Source organism: Triturus cristatus, chromosome 4_1 (assembly GCF_964204655.1).
Source record: "Triturus cristatus chromosome 4_1, aTriCri1.1, whole genome shotgun sequence".
NCBI classification, from domain to species: Eukaryota; Metazoa; Chordata; class Amphibia; order Caudata; family Salamandridae; genus Triturus; species Triturus cristatus.
In genome coordinates, this window is record NC_140585.1 from 711064240 (window position 1) to 711082210 (window position 17971).

At 45.0% G+C, this 17971-nt stretch overlaps 1 protein-coding gene across 3 annotated transcripts in view; it reads left to right on the forward strand.

Annotated features, from left to right (window-relative positions):
* The window catches only part of DOCK4 (dedicator of cytokinesis 4), a 1768257-nt gene that overhangs the window by 412975 nt on the left and 1337311 nt on the right, over positions 1-17971 (forward strand). For all 3 annotated transcript variants that reach the window (XM_085653188.1, XM_085653189.1, XM_085653190.1), the window contains exon 4: positions 7869-7924. In XM_085653188.1, the coding sequence (XP_085509314.1) occupies positions 7869-7924 (56 nt within the window). The remainder of the gene's footprint in view (positions 1-7868; positions 7925-17971) is intronic.

Here is a 17971-nt window from a genome sequence, read left to right on the forward strand (position 1 = left end):
TCACTTTTCTAAGACTTAAGTTATTAACCCGTTTAATATTTTGTATTGTATTTTAGTATTTGTATATTGTCTACCCTCATGTGCGGTCCTGAAGTGCTTGTCCAAGCTTGTAGCCCGCTACACTATGTCATTTATGTTTTGAGCCTATATGGGAAGTGTTTCTATGTCATGGTTGGACTACTGAGGTCCATTAATTTTGTTATGGAACTCAGTTTAAACAGTGTGATGGATGAGGAAGTAGTGCGGTAGACACACATTTTTTTAAATGTATTATGCTGGCAGCTTTGAGTAGCACTGCCTGTCCCTTTATTGTGTTGGTAGTTTATCTTTTATGCTCTCATCGTGATTTCTTATGCTGGCGCTGTGGCAAGAGGCTGTCCACTCCATGATACGATAGATCCGCCAGACACTTAAAGAGTGACGGGGATAAGAGAGCTGCCTGGGTGAGCTGAGTTACAGTCATTTTTTATCAGATTGCAATGTCAGTTGAAGAGATTTGCAGAGATGTACCATTTTATTTTTATCCGTATTGTCACATTAGGATGCCAGTGTTGTGAGTATATGAATATTTGGGCCCTACAGGGTACACTGATAGAGGTCTCTGTGTCGGATCTCTTTGGCCTTGGTATGTTTGGCTAGTATTGAGTGGTTTTGTAAGTATGCTGGTGTAATCTGTGCCATCCGATTGACAGCAAAGCTCCACAGGCCCCTTCATACAATGTAGGCCTGTCCCATTGACCATGAGAGATCAGGTATATGACATGATATATTGACAGGGATTATATCTCATTCATACAGGGATGAGAGCCATAAAGCATACATTATCTGTCCTCCATCTTGTGGTTAGGGGTCGAAGGTAGGGTAGAAACATAGTTTATTTTGTCTGTGAGGTCTTTGGGTGGGTTGGGGATTCTGGTTGGAGTCCCAAGTCTCATTAGAAAGCTTTGAGTCCCCAGGCTTAGAGAGGCAGCAGGTACCTTTAGTGTTTATTGGAGAGATGTCATAATATTCCATCCATATTTCGAGCTCATTGTAAGGGTTCTGTTGGATGGAGCTGCTCAGTTTGGGTTGAATTCCTGTGTCTGTCTTCTTTGTATGGTGTACTGGTCCATACTGTTACATAGCTTTAGCATTTGGTTGTATTGGTAGAAGGATTATCATTCTGGGGTCAGGAGTCAGTGGTTGATTCAGGTAACTTGGGAACAATCACATTTCACATCTCTTCTGAACTATAAATGCTCTTTGATGCTTTGAATCTTGGAGAAAAATGGCTTCCGTAGCCTGGCAACATATACCAAGGAAATGGAGCCTCCTATCGATTACTTATTTAATGTGGTATGACTGTCTGTGGAGCTAGCCTAGAGTGCCGTGCCCTATTTTGTATGTTGTTCAAGTTTAAATTATAGGGATAGTAGTCCTTTTCTTGAAAGGCTCTGCGGATGATGCAGAGTACTTTGAACATTGAACGTTTAGCTAAAGGTAGCCATTCTTTGCAGAAATGTCATCATGTATTCTTTGGGGTGAAGGCAACCATCTTGCTGCAGCATTTTGTATCCATTGAATTTTGAATACTATTAAGTGAGAGGAATCAATGTATAAGTTATTGGCAGAAGTCGAGCTCGGAGATGACAAGAGCGAAGATAGCTAGTAGGTTTTATTTATATCTGAGGTATGGGAAGATGGGTTGCAGCATTTTCTTTGTATAAACTGTGCTCACTGGAATGTGGTATTAGTTACAAATCGGATCCTTTGCTTACTCTAGGTTTCTCACAGTATAGCTAGTAGGGTTTCAAGTTCCTTGGATGATAGATCCTTAAACTGTTGTTTGTTACATTGTCCACAGGTCATGATCTCTGTCTTTGTAGTGTTGAGCTTTACGTGGTTAATAGTCATCTATGCATCTAAAGCATGGAGGCAATCACAAAGTTTTGACTTGTAGAGGTCTTCTGGGCCATCTGTTTTTAGCATGATTTGTGCATCATCTGCATAGTTGTAACATGTAAGGCTGAATGATCCGAGCAGGTATGGTAAGGGGGTCAGATAGATGTTGAGTAGGAAAGGCAAAATGATTTACTCCTGAGGAAGGGTTGTCTACATAAGGTGTTATGAAAACCAAGCCTTATTTTTCTTTGAGAGATGAGGCAATATATTTTGGATGTTTTCGTGTATTCTAAGATGATGGAGTCTGTACAGTAGTGCCTGGTGGGGAACCGTGTCAGATGCCGCTTATAAGTTCAGAAGCAGTAAGGTAACCATTTTGATCTCATCCACTGTGAGCTGTATGTCGCCAATGTACATATGAGGGCTGGATCTGTGTCTTCATGGTCTTCATGGTTTGAATTGAGATTGCTGATCAAGTTATTTTACTCTGTAAAACTGATGAGTTCAGTAAAAACTGCTCTTTTGCATATTTTACCTAGGAACTGGCCATTAGAGATTGGCCTGCAGTTTAATTGGCTGGATGGGTCTAGATTCTTCTTAATGAGCAGTCTAACGTAAGAATGTTAGGTATAGCGGGAAAAATCTTAGTTACAAGGATGTGTTTAGTAATACAGCTTAGATAGCTATGTCTACTCAATTTGTGTTAATGGTTGCAGGCACTAACCACCGGCACTCACCTTTGGGGGTGGAAAGGGAAAGGTTGGGAAAAGAGTGAAAAGTACAGGGAGCAAGAAAGAGGCATACTTTCTGGTCATCACCCCGCCACTCAGTAGCACCAATGGTGGGCTCCAGAAAACGTTGGTCAGTTCCTAGAGATCTAGAAAGGCAACCGTCATTCACACAGTTGGAATCTTGCATTGACTGGGTTTATAAATTTGCATGACTTGCATTTGTGATTCTAGAAACTAATAGCAAGTTGATGGTTTTCACAGGAACAGATGGTGTTATTACTGGAGCCTTCCAGCCTCCCTTGTCAGGTTATGTGATTCTGCAATGTGATTGCTAACTGCCTCTGTATCATTTTCTTACTCTCCTTCAAGACTCCCTTCAAGCTTCTTTTTGTGACTTTGCAAACAGGGGGTGTGATCTTCATCTTAAGCTGACTATATTAGCTATATATGGAGAGGATGCAACGCCACAAGGTAGTCTATCCCTGGAGACCAGACTGGTAGGAAGGGATATTTTCAGTAGGTAATAGCAACCAAAACCTCTGTTGTCATGATTGTTTAAAACAGCCAATGTATCAGTAATTTGGAAATGTGGGACTAATTCATCACTATATCCTTATGAGACCGCTAAAAGTATTTTGTACATCAATGTTTTTTAAGTTCATATCTGAAAGGCATCCTTGCTATTGACAATGCATTTTATTGATGCTATGGAAAGCTCTTTTTTTTTTTTTTTACTTATTTGAGATTTCTTATAGTGTGGAACCAGTCACGCTAAAAAACTCTTTACACAGTTGTATAAACCTAATATGTACAAGTAAAAGAGAATAAAATCACAGAGCAGCATTGCCTTTACAATCTCAGACTAGTTTATATATCTTCTCAATCCTCATGTCTACCTTCTTATGTAAAGTGAGTTGGGAACCCTCTTGTGATATTATTGTTCTGGTAGACAGACAGCTTGTGGTTGATCTCATGACTTTAAACTCAGTTAAACTAGAAGAGTGTTCAAAGCAAGTTCTTTCATCTTTCTTGAACTCAGTACATGAGGCCACTCTGAGTGCGATCCTCAAGACAGAAACGGGAGTAGATGAAGGGGTTCTGTACTTGGAAACAATAGTTGTTTGCTTGACTCAAAAAAGCAAGAGAAATGGAGAGCTTGGGCTGGTGCTCACAGACCATGCTGCTTTGCCTGATATCTGTGTAGCACAGAGGATGTTTTACGGACTGCAGACCCTACATACTGTAGTAGATTTAGTGCATGCAAAGTCTTTATCCTGGGCTCTCGTAAGGTTGTCTTTTAATCTTGGTGCTGAGATCTTTCAGACTGATTCCAAATAACAATAGCTTTACTGACAATATCTAAATGTTTGTTTCATGGTTTACTCTCTTGGCTTTTCATTGGTTATGTATTTCTTTGTTTTTCTTATTTAAGTTATGGATAAACTCTCTTTAAGCTGATCTACTGTGACACGAGAATTAAGGTTTGCACTCGCTGACATTTCCAGGATAGCAAAACACAAACCAGAAAAAGCTTAATTTGCAGCTGGTCTCCAAATCTGATACCTTTTTTTTATGATAATCTGTGTTGAATTTATTGCTGTTCAATCTCAGTTCCCTTGCTTGTACCATTTCATTAGAGCACCCTACTGAGTCATCTTTCTGTTTAGTAGCGAGAAGCAGTTTCAGTCTTTGTGTAACTAAGAAAAGTAGGATAGTCTAGGTTCCTGAACCATGCCACCATATATTTGGGGCTTAGCTTTTCATCCTTAGTGGATCTAGCCTGCTCTTCACTCAATGCCTCACATTCTTGAACAGACACATCCAGCATTGAATCCCTGCAGTGCTTGCTTTGAGATTGTTCTTTGTTCTGCAGATCAGAGACCGTGTTGCCAAATATTTTGGGCAAAGTGTTGATTTTGCGTCTCTTGTTGCCCAAAAATAATATTAAAGTAATCTGAGGTGTAATTTTAGATTTTGCACCAGTTAAATCCCAAATAGTTTTATTTTGATTAGCCACCTTGGCTCCATCTGCAAAATGTTATAATTGTGTGGTCTTCAAGCCAGACAATGTGATTTTGTTTAAGTTACAATCTGAGTATTTATGATTATTTTTTTAAACATTCTTGGCTCATTACGGAAATTCCAGATAGTTTATTGTCCCAACTTCATGGCCATAACACCAAGTATGTCTTTAAAATGTATTATTTTCTTCTGCAGTGTACTTGAGTTAGATTCTCTTAAATGGCAAACTAGTTCAGACGTAGCCTTAAAGGGGGAGTCTGAGCCTCGATAATTAGTGTCCCAGAATGGGCTGAAGTAGTTACGGTAGTCAGTAAATACTATTTCCCTGGGGTGAGCTATTTACTGGGTACGGTAGATGGTTACAAGTCCGAGGTTTCCCAAGAAAAATGGGAATTGCACACGCCATTATTGCTTTGTGCACCACATTCTTCATGTATCAGAATTTACTGTGCTTGATTCTCCAGCTACATTTTGGTAGTTTAGAAAGAAAGTTGATTGGGATATCCGTAGTAGAGGGAGCAGAGCACTGATAGCATGAAAGGATACCAAGGTTGGCCCACTCTGATATACTTGAATTTGTGCTTTGTGCTAAAAACTGTTCTGCAATGCAAGATGTAAACTTGCACACATCAGCATTCCGGATTGCACTGAAATTACACTGTTTAATGTTTATATGGCGCCCCTGGCAGAAGTAGTTGCCCCCTTTGGGATCCAACTGGTAAGCTATGCTGACGACACCCAGCTAGTTGTTTCTCTCAATCAGTTGGAATCCTCCCCCTCCAGGCTCTGTCATTGCCTGGAGGCAGTAGCAAACTGGATGGACCTGTCCCACCTGAAATTGAACGGAGGTAAAACGGAGCTGATGCTTCTAGGAAAACGAGCCACATTTGACAACTCGATACATTGGCCCTCCTGTATGGGTCCAGGACCCACTCCAAAGACCGAGATAAAGAGTCTCGGCTTTTGGTTGGATGCAGAGTTGTCATTTAAGATCCAGGCAAGGAAAACAGTAGCCACTTGCTTCGGACTGCTGAAAACAATCCGGAAAATCCTTCCTCAGTTACCCGAGGCAGCAAAGGAAACCATTGTCCGGTCCCTTGTCCTATCCAGGTTGGATTATGGGAATGCGCTCTATCTTGGAGCCCCCGTGTCGGTTATACGACAACTTCAGGTTGTCCAGAATTCCGCAGCACGGCTACTCACGGGCACCAGCCATCGTACTTCAGCCAGGCCCGCACTTTGCACCTTGCATTGGCTCCCCATAAAGGAGCGAATCTATTTTAAGACCCTCTGCACGGTCCATAAAACACTCTATGGGAGTGGCCCCCCCATTCTAGATGATATGATCAGACCCTACAATCCTACTAGGAATCTTCGCTCGAACCAACAAAATCTGCTGACAGTTCCTAGGATCAGCAGATCCCGCACAGGAGGTCGCCTGTTCTCGCACAACGCGGCTGGGCTGTGGAATGCTCTTCCCCCACCTCTCCGCCAAGAGCCTAACCTCCTTGTCTTTCGAAAAAAGTTAAAAACTCTTCTGTTTCCAAAAAACTAGTTAAAATAGCTCCTCATTTTTAATCCTTCTCTGCTTGGTCAGTCTTAAGCGCTGGGATGCTCCCGAGTAGCCATGCGCTATAGAAGAGCCTTTTAATAATAATGCACCAATAACAGAGGACAAAATAAAAAGCAAGCAGAGGCTGAGAACCCGTATCCTGACCTCAGCTCAGTCGGATACCCTACATTTTCTTTTATGGTGATTGGTCAACGCAAGGTAATAAGTTAGGAAGTGAATTTAACCTCAGTGAGAAAACACAATGACAAGGACAATATCATACTGAAAAAGAAGTACTAGGATTATTGTGGAGTAACGTGAGGGGACTCAAAACGTTGATACTGGCTTACATGTCTCTTTTAACCACCCGGTATGCAGCTGATTCCCACTCAGCACAATATTAGAGAAATGTATCATCAATATTAATTTTGTAAATGTGAATGCCTAACTGTGCCCATATTACTTAACACATACACCGTCCCTCTTTGCACCGTGACGCACATTTAAACGGGTGCGACAGGCACAAATAAGGATAGTGCGCCCTCTTACAAGTAATGCGCGGTCCCTCGGCCAGACACGAACTTGGAGGAGTTATTTATGGCAACATGTCTGTATTTGCAAACTGTAGGTTATTACTGCAGCCATAGAATGGCTCTTCATCTCTCTATACATTCTGAACTGCAGCATTAAAATCTTACTTGCATTAATCGGATTTTAATATCCTTTTGCAACAAATTGCTAAATGCTTTTTGTGTGTTTAATTTCACTCTACAGATTCTGCTTTTTTTCTTCATGTCTACAACCATGCTATCTGTTTCATACGAAGGAGCCAGAAACCTTAGATTTAAGCTGTTTCTGTGGAGGGTGATGCCATATATTTATGAGGAATAAAACACATTCTGCTGTCTATTTGAGGGATATTGCATGCCACCTCAGAGTTTCATGACCTTATATAGCAACTCAGCCTTTAGCCTTGTGCCTCCATATAATCACAGAACTCTTGGGTGATTTGCAATATCCTTATAATGTATTGCAGGGGTACTTTATTGCTTGATTATTAATACACTGTTGGGTGCCGTAGGTGTAGATATGGGCACCTATGCTAAGCTATAGCGTGAGAGTAGTGATTAAGGACAGAGAGAGCACATAACCGTTCGGCACTCCACATTCAAGGACAGTGATGGACATTTCTGCCTGCACAAAAACCTTCTCCTCATCCAGTAGGTAGCAGTTTGACTCTGAAAGAAGGAACCGGTTTGCTAGGAATGAAATGTATTTTTATGGGCGAATATGTGACTTCGTGTTATAAACAAGTCCCATTTTCAACCTCGGCGTGTATATTCAGTCTGGTTGTTCGCCTTGCCTTTGGAACTCCTGCCCTGGCCTGACGCCATTGCTATGGCCAAATACCGATAAATGACATCATCATTGTATTGATATATTCTTTGCGTGCTGTAGTCCTAGCCTGGGCAGAGCAGATTCAAACAGATCCTAGTTATCAGCAGGTTCTCTGAGTCACCTGTGATTGTGCTGAGGTTTGATGGGCTTGTCTGTGTGCAGCTGGTTGGTTACAATGGCTTGGTTTCTGATATACTGAGAGAGCTTAAATAGAAGTGTCTGATATTATACAAACTTGAAAGTTTCACTGCAGATCCTAACCCTTGTACTTTCTTTCCTCATAGGGCATCTTTCCATCAAGCTATGTTCACTTGAAGAATGCACATGTTAAGAACAATGGGTAGGTAATTATTGGTGTTTCAATATATAAGGAGAGGATTACGTTTACAGCCCTTGGGAATGTTGTGTTATTGTTTTTAGAGTTTAACAGAGTTACTTTATTGTAATTGTCTCCGTTAAAGTGACATTATTGTTATTTTATTTTGAACGGAAGGTTTTGTAATGTGACAAAAGTCTCCCATTAATATTCATGTTTTGGTATCATTTTAAAATATATTGTGCACGTAGTGGTGAACTAAAAGATTGTTTTAAACCCCATTTAAAGTGTCATGCCATTTCGTTCCCTTCTGTCTTCATCATGTGCCATCTTTTTGGCTGTATGTTGAGACTGAATCCCTAGTCTCAGCATATCCATAGTGTGATGTTAAGGGGTTTGCAGAACACAACTACTGCCTATTACATGTCATTTATTTGCAGCATCTCATAGCCCCAGGTTACAGTCTTCTTCTTTCATTGGCCATAATAGATGGTTCAGGGGTGTGGAATTTAATAAAATATGTGCTTGTCCATGAGGCCAGTTGCTTCATAAATCTTCTTGTCCTGTAACAAAATCCACCTTTGTGCCATGTAATGCGGAGACTAATTATGGCAGCAATTCCATTATATAAGAGCTCTGAAATAGCTTATGCCAGAGCTCCTTCTATAGTAGGGTGTTTGCTTACTAGCAATTCCCTTAGGTTGCACGTTTCCGTAGATCTACATACTGGGGCTGAAGGTAATGGTAAACAATAGTTCCAAGATTGGAATACCCTTTTGAGTCTGTGCAAACCTACTAACTTGCATGTTTTAAGGATTTTCATCAACTCTTCTCAAACCTTTTGCCATACTGAGATAGGTTGGAAATTTACTTCTGACAATGGCAGACATAAAACTTCTTCCAGGGTTGGGGAAAAAAGAAGTTGGGAAAGTGAACTTGCAAACATTCAGATTTTCGCATGAGCAAATTTACACCTGCCTTTTTGCTCATACTAAAATGCAGTTCACACATATTTTCTATGAGTACTATTTCTTGGCCTACTTCTGTAAAGTCTTTTAAATTCACGAAAACCGTATATCTGCACTTATTGCAAGGACCTGGGTGCATTTTTGAGACTTCATTTAATAATTGGTCCCCCTAATTAGGTCTGGCGTTAACCATGACCTTTTGAGTTTATTACAATTCTGTCTCTCTGCCTATCGGCTAGTTTCACTGTGAGTGACAGCATTCTGATCTTTCACAAGGAGCATATCAACACAGATGTTTTGTTCAGTGCCAGGAACTACTGTGGCAATGTGTGCTTATCAGATCAAAAACAATTTTTGCTTTTGCCAATGCTTTTTGTAATGGTGAGGGCCCAGCTCCCACACCAATAAGGTTTTATTAAAAACAATGCTAAAACAAGTCACGCATTGACAAAACCAAGACTGACCAACGATTTCAGACCTACTGGCTTTTCCAATGCTTGCTTATTCTTATGTTTCCCATAATCTTATTTAAACTGATTACACTGCTTCTCTATTACGAATATTTTGGGGAAATACTAGCATACATCAACATATTGTACTAAATGATGCTGGAAAGAAATGGTACCGAAAATTTTACAGTAGTTTAGCTAAATGTTCTTGCATTTTTGTGAACATTTTATTTTGAAAGCAAAGAATCATCAATTTTGCTTTCAAGCTTCTGCAAATATTTGTATCAAATCAGAGAGCATTCTGGGAGGACTTGTGGCCTGCAGCCGATGGAGTCGGACGCGAGCTGAGGAGCTCCGACCGGCGTCTCCCCGTTCTTAATTATCCTGATCCCCTGACACAGCGGGGGGAGCTGCAACCTGCACCGCAGCCCTCCGGAACACGATTGCAAGACCCTGGCGGAGCCTTGCACTGCAATTACAGCCATCCCGGGGGTGAATTGGTGCTTACCGTCTTGGCGGACCTGTTAGTAAGATTGTGGCCGTGGTCTGACTGCTGCCGCGGTTCCTGACCTGCGAGGCTGACGGACATCTCAAGGCAGGTGAAATCGCCTGTGCTGCTTGCCAGATAGCGGCATGCTCCCGAGGAGGTGAGGAGAGGCTGGAGCGCTTTCATTGCGATTAATTGGCCTGTAGCGATGACCCCCTACTCAGCCCCAGGCCGTGAAACAAAATGGCGGTCAGGCAGTGAGCGCCCTGCGATGTTGGCTGTATTGCGCAGCAGCCTGCATGTGGTGCTCCCTCTATTGAATCTCCTATGACCAGCGAGCCGTGACAGCCGCAGTAAGACGTGGAGTCGTGCTGTGGCGACTAGGGATCCTGGCACTGCCCGCGGTGCGGACCTCGCGGAGCCACTGACAAAATGGCGCCAAGCTTCCCATAAGCGTACCAGCTTGACTTTCCCTGGCACGATACTTGGGGCGGAGGACATTGTGGCTTGAGCAGTAGAGACCTTGTTCACACCGCACGCCAGCAGTGCCCTGTGCCTCACTTTGACCGGCTTCAACTCAGTGCTGAGCCCAGGGGGGACCGCTGCGTAAGAGGGTGCCTACATTCTAAGAAGGGCCTCCCTCACTGAGGCGAACTTACTGCAGTAGGATGCTACGTGAGCTATAGCTGTGCTAGAGGAAGCACGAGAAGCCCCTGCACTTTGTATATCGGACCCCCACTGAGAGCAGAGGGTGACCAGCGTTGGTGGACCTGCGAGGGCGCACCACAATATAGCGCCTATGCTGCGAAAATAGCAACAGTCCCTGGAGAAGACTTGCCCACTCTTTGTGGGGCATAACTATGGTGGTCGGGAGAACAATTACGTGATAGCGGAGGGGGACGCTTGCGCTGGTTGTCAGGCCTGACATATACTAAAGAGAAGAGGCTGAGGGGAGTAGCTGTGCAGTGCTGCGGCGATCAAACACTGGGGAGTGCTAGTAGGGCCTGTGAACTTCTGGGAGGCGGTTTGTCTCGGCGAGACCACTCGGCTCACGCCGCCAGCGGTGGGAGAGGCTACCCGAGACGAGGACGGCGAGTACTCTCCGAGTTGAGGGAGTACGACGGATTGGAGGCCGCCCAGCGAAATTGGTGGTCTTAAGACGCTCTACTCCCAGAGGTCCCTGAGCTCACTCAGTCCCCATACCAGTACGTAATAGCTTCGAGATGGGGAGACCACAAAAGAAGCGGGGTTTCACTGCTCTTAGAGTAGATGTCCCGGGACCTCACTCCGACGAGGAAAAAGAATCGCACAAATGAAGTGGAGACCTGCCCTCCCGGAAACCAACATTAGCTGACATAATGCAGGCCATAACGGCCTCCAGAGAGGCGCTAGAAGGAAAGATAGATGCTATCGGCATGGACCTCAGTCTACTCAAAGAGGATCACCGCAAGCTTAAAGACAGAGTGTCAAACACTGAAAAGGAAATATGCGGCCTGCCGGACGCAGTGCATGAGATGCGCCGATCTCTGGCTGTCCTGGAAACAAAGGTGAAAACCCTAGAACTGCGTGCCGAGGACAGTTAAGGGAGGTCGCGGCGGAACAACATCCGCGTCATCGGGATACCAGAAAAAAGGGAAGGGACAGACATGGTCCGCTACTTAGAGGACTGGCTCCGCGCTGAGGTGGCTCCAACAGGCCTGTCTCCCTTTTATGCCCTGGGGCGAGCTCATAGAGTACCAGCTAGGCTGCCAAAACCAGGAGCTCCCCCCCGGCCTGTGGTGGCTAGACTTTTGCACTTTCAGGATAGAGACCACATCTTACATTGTGCCTGCCAAAAACAAACTCTACGCATCGATAATAGTAATGTCATGATTTTACCAGACTTCACGAGAGAAGTTCAAAGAAGCAGGGCATCCTTCGCTGCTGTCAAGGCTAAACTGCGTATACTGAACCTGTCCTATACAATGCTATTTCCCACTTGACTTCGGGTGGCGGACTTGGCGGGAGCACCTTTCTTCAATTCACCGCATAAAGTTTGGGACTGGCTAGAAGCCCACAGCTCAGTAGATCATCCTGCTTCAACTTCAGGGACCCCGCAGCAGAGTCCTCGTGGCCATAGGGTGGGCTCCAAGGCTCCTTCGCCCAGGGAACTTAGCCTTGAACGATGTAAAGCGCTGCAGGCAGTGGTGTCACACAGTCAGACTGCCCTAGTTCCTCTCCAGGCAGCAGCGGATGCCGTGATGGTAGATCGGAGACCTCACCGGACCGCAGCAACAACGACAGCCTGTGAGCAAACATGCCAGTAGTTACGCCCCAAACAGCCGATGATCTAGTGTAAAGAACGTGGTCTACCATTCACCATGCAGATCTTCCCGGGGCTTCTCATCACTGATCCGTAGGTGCAGCTTCAATGAACTTGTGGTTTCCCCACTTGGAACTATAGGTAACATCCAGCTGAACTGGGGCTTATTGATTGGTACAGTTTACGGGGAGGCAGCACTATGGGGTGCCTTGGGAGGTTCTTAGCGGGAGACCACCCCTTCCTTTGTCACTAGACGTTGGTTTGTACTATCACGGTTTGGATGGGGATGCCTTGTTGGATACCTGTCCTGGGGAGGGGGAGTTGGCGTTGTTGTTATAGTTTTTTTCTTTTAAGGGTATCCAGGCGTGTCCCGAGGGGGGGAATTTCTTAGGGATTATGCGTGTAGGTTTCAGCAATGGGACCCCCATTAGTCTTGGCTTGTCTCTCGTGGAATGTGAGGGGTATTCAGTCTATGGTCAGACGCCACACGCCACAAGATACACTCATATTTGATTCGCAGAGTCATTCAGATCGCATTTCTGCAAGAAACCTACCTCCTGGCAATAGAAGGGAAGGCATTACAACACTGCTGAAGGGGTCAGGTTTATTATACTACATACTCTGACTTTGCGAGAGGTGTATTGATATGGATACGGGCGGGCGTCCCATTCCAATGCACAACACAGGTGATTGACTCAGTAGTGTGGTAGTGACGGGGAGAGTAGACGGTAGAGATCTCACTCTGGGTAGTATATATGCACCTAACGCGGACCAGCCAGCCTTCTTCTTATTATCAAGAAGGTTGGCGACCACCTACAGGGTCGCTGTTACTGGGTGGCGACTTCAATTGCAAATGAGTGGATTAGTTGCAGCGAATACCTCACCAGGACGCTCTCAGATCACAACCCTGTCCTGGCACAGTTACAATGGTCGCGCGCACGCCCCATAATCCCCACCTGGCGCTTAGATGACCAGGTTTTCCATACAACTATTGGGGCAGCTTTCATGGACTATTTCCAGGCCAACGAGGGTGCAGCTACATCCACGATTTTGAAATGGGACGCCTGAAAAACAGTACTTAGAGGGCAGTGCATATCTGAGCTAATTGGAGTTCGGAAGGTTCTTCTTCAGGATATTCAACGAGATGACAAGCTCTGGAAAAGGACAGACCTGAAAACCCGGGCAAGCACCAAGAGTTACTAGAGGCAAGGGAGGCAAGGGAGGCAGTAGCCGCCTACGTGTAGCGTCTGCGATGCTTCGACTACAAGACCTACATTACTCGGGCACATTCGGAAAGGGATCAATCGGGAGCCCTCCTGGCGTGGTTGCGGAATCCGGCTAGGCGGGGATCAGTTATACTAGAAATTAGAGATCAGACAGGAGTAACTAGGTATGACCAACAGGGGATTAACAACCTGTTTTTTAAATATTACACTGAGCTCTATCGGGGCCAACTGGCCCCAACGGAGGATGAACTACAGGAGTTAACACGAGAAGTTGACCTACCCGCACTAGACGAGGATGCAGGAACTTTTTATGGGACGTGAGATCGAGGTACGGGAGGTGCGTGGAGCCATCAAAAGTATGACCCGTAACAAAACCCCAGGCACTGACGGCCTCCTGATAGAATTTTACCTCGCCTACATTGACCTACTAGCTCTCCAACTCGCACGATTATATAACGATGCCAAGAGGCTTGACAAACTACCTGTCTCCACTAGAGAGGCGATCATCATTCCTGTGCTAAAGCCGGGCAAGCAGGCATGGGATTGAACTGCATATCGCCCTTTTTCCATGCTCAATCTCGATTATAAAATACTATGTAGGATTCTGGCCCCTTGTTTGCTCCCTCACATGACCACCCTCATACACGCTGACCAATCCGGGTTCATCCCCACCAGAAACACAACGCAAAATATCAGAAGACTCCTGCGCATCTTGGAACAGATTCTTACCACGCCGACACCACTACGATCTTTGCAGTAGATATAGGAAAAGCCTTCGACAGTTTGAAATGGGCTTTCCTGTTTCATATGATGCGGAGAATGAGGCTTGGTTATGACTTCGTGAGTTGGTCAGCTCTCATGTACGCTGACTCCACTGCCAGAGTTAAAACTGGGTGAGTAATCTCGGAAGCGTGCAGGGTGGGGCTGGGTACATGGCAGAGGTGTCCCCTTTCCCCTCGGTTGTTTGCTCTGGCGATGGAACCCTTAGCGGCGCATGCTAGATTGGGGCAGGCCTATCGACGGCTTGACGTGCATGGACAGGTCCCATCATATTGCACTATATGCTGACGATCTTTTACTTTTCCTTGCAGACTCTGGGGCGGCCTTATTGGGGGCAAAAAACCTGCTCCACGCTCTCAGCAGAGTGGCAGGATTAAAAGTGAACTGGTCAAAATCTTGTCTTTTTCCGGCGCGTAAGGATAGAATGGGTCCGCAGTGCACAGAGGTAGTGAACTGGGAAGACAGATGCCTACCCTACCTGGGCACTCTGATCTACCACAGACAGGAGGACATTCTTGAGGGTAACATTGGAAAGGCCGTCAGAGGGGCAAAAACTAACTTTGAATTCTAGAGTTCTTTGCCGTTGTCAGTAGCAGGCTGGGTGGCTCTACTCAAAATGGTAACCCTACCGCGGCTCCTCTATTACTTCGGGATCCTCCCGACAACCTACTTCAAGCAGCTTCATTCAATGATCACAGCTGTTCTATGGGGCAAGGGCAGGTGCAGGGTAGCCCTCACACACTCATGCGACCAAGAGCAGAGGGTGGTCTAGCGGTCCCAGACTATGAGACTTATTATTTAGCAGCCCAATTTCAATGGCTCACACTTTGGGTGGCGAGGGCCACAAGAGGGGAGGAAGACCCCAGGGAGGTTTTGCGACTCCCAGTCAGCGCTACATCGCTCATCCTAGAATTTGCCACAGCATGAAAATGCTGGTACAGGTATTTGCGGAGGGTTTCTATTAAGTGCCCCTATGCACCGTAAATACCATTGGTAATGTGCAGGGCACTGCCACATGGTGGCAACTGGCAGAGATTAGAGGCTTGGACGCAGCGGAGACTTACCACCATGGGGGAGCTATATGAGGAGGGAGCCATGATCCTGTTTAACGATCTGCCAACCCGCTATGACTTGCCCGGGGGTGATTTCTTACAGTACCCTGCCCTCACGACAGCCATCAGGAAACATTGGGGTGGAGGACTCACAGAACCACCCACTTCCATGGGGTGCCAGTATGTGGTGTTGGCAGCGGGCACCTTTAAAGCGGTGGTGTGTCTCTATAGACGTATGACACTGGAGTCCCTATCCCCCCTGTCTACCCTAAAGCTCAAATGGGAAACGGATATAGAGGAGGTCATCCCAGACAAGGCATGGGGAGAGCTTGTCGAGAGAGCCTGGAAGAGCACGAGGAATCCGAGGTTTCAGTTAGTACACATATTCTACACAGAGGATATCTTACCCCACCCAGCAAAACTGCACGCAAATTTCCCGGCCCAGCCAGCGTCATGCCCGATATTTAATGCAGACAGCGCAGATTTTAAACACATGTTATGGGACTGCTCGTTCCTTGACCGTTATTGGGAGGAGGTATCAACATTACTGACAGACCTCACTGATAGGGAACTAGACCCATCCATGGCTCACATTATCCTACATTGGTTTCCCCATACCTCAACTAATAAAATCACTAGTACATTTTTAGATTTGGGCTTGCTATTAGCCAAGAGAAACATCACCACACATTGGAAAGCAAAGCAAGGCCCTAGCATCGCTAAGTGGAGAGCAGAATTCCTAAAATGGGCTGAGTGTGATGGAATGATTAAGTTACAAATTGCAAATCGCACGGGGAGTGAAAAGGCACTGGAAAGGGCGAGAGCCTGGGAAATGCTCGTTGTAGCTCTCAAATCTCCTGAAGATGAAGTGGAGGACTCATCTGTGGGTGACCCTGTGGCAGTCATAGTTTAACGTATAGACAGCTTTGAGCCCACCTTGCTCTGTAACCCCACGATTAGTAGTGGCGCTCAACATGCAAGCCTGCTTTCACTCAGCTTCCCCCATTCCAATAAGTCCCCCTACTGCGATATTAGCTCTACTGACCTTTTGCAACCAGCACTTAAGTGACATGCCTGGGGGGATGGAGAGGAAGGTAGGGTGGGGGTTTAGTTGGGGATGGGAATTTTCAATGGTTGGACAATGACTATTGCAAGGATCATACTCATAAGTTTTGCCCGGGCAGTAGGCATGGACATCTTAAGGAGCCATAGATGTGCCTTAAATAACCTGATTTAACATGTGTCTTTGCTAAACATCTGGGGTATGTAACTGAACCCCCTATTGTCCTTTTTCCATTCTTTTGTTTTCTTTCTTGGATGTATGGAAAATCAATAAAAATTGTTTAAAAAGAAATCAGAGAGCATTCTGGGAGCATCATACATAGCCTCATATTGCTAAACATTGAAAACGTGTACACACAGTTTTATACTGGAACCACGGTCAGTAGTGCAGTCTGAGCTTACAACATTTGCATAGAGCGCTCACCCTTATAATAAAGGCTTCACATTAATGAACCATAAATACAAGCTTGAGCTGCATTACAGCATCAACACAAATATGACCTTAACTTCAGGCAATGCCTTTCCCTGATCCATAATAGGGTACTGTAAGCTGGCAGCCAAAGGATTTGTGCTGTAGGGGGTTGGCCTACTTGTCCCAAGGATAAAATACACATTCAAACTTGCTGCCCTTGACCCCAAACAGTATGTCCCGGGCGTTGGGCTATAGGGATTCCACATGCCTGATGGTTCATCCATAGAAAGATTCTCAGGCTAAATTTACATTGATGTTACACATGACTGTCCACTAACACAACAAGCTTAGAGTCAAATAGGAGATACTCTGGTGCCCTCTCCTATTACAATTTTCACTTAGCCTCTATGATGTGTGCCCGATTGATGTCCATTTTCCCTTGAGATTGTCTAACCCAGACTCTGAAACATCTATAGATTTGGTTCTCTTCAAGTGCTGCTCTTTCTTCACTACAAATCCAAAGTATAACATTCATGCTGGTCTCTCGTGTGGTAGGGGCCAGAATTCTTCAAATAACTCTATTGCCTGAGCCTCTTCTAGCCTTTCTGTTTCAGCTGATTCTGTTACTTAGGATCTTTCCAGTTTCATTGGGACACAATGTTTTCTAAGCTCTTCCCATTCCCTCTCTAGATTAGAGACCAAAAGACCCATACCTCGGCATGGCCTTGCTGAGGCAGGTTTGCATACAGTTATCAAAATGTGTGCACTACGTCTATGATGATACGTTTGGGGATAAGGTTGTGTCTTATAGATACTGGCCCCGTAGTTTGTGTGCTCTCTTTTCCACACTATCAACTCAGTCAGCTCTATCTGCAGCTGCCCCAAAAACTCCTCCATCCCACTCAGCTCTAGTCTTTTAGACCCTTTCCTTGTTCACCTTGCTGTCTAGGAGAAAACGTCCTTACCCACAGGCTGAGATGCCAGATAATTGTGAGGACAACAAGGCCCACATTTCTATGGTAAGAATGCATTGATTAGCAAAGTTGTTGACAACCTAAATACTGACAAATTAAGTATGCACTTGAATCCACATATAGCTAAAACATGGAGCAAAGGACAACTGTTAGATGCTTCCCTTACATTATCCCTCTGTCTTTCTGTTCTGCTTATTTGAAGTTCTTTTGGAAGTTCAGAAGCTCCTACAATTCTTTACCATAAGTATAATCTCAGTGATGGGTGAAAGCTGAAGATTCTATTATTAAGATTTTAAAATGGCAAACCTGGTCTGTAAGATGTAGGATTTCTAGTGGCATACACTTGTTGAAATGTTGAA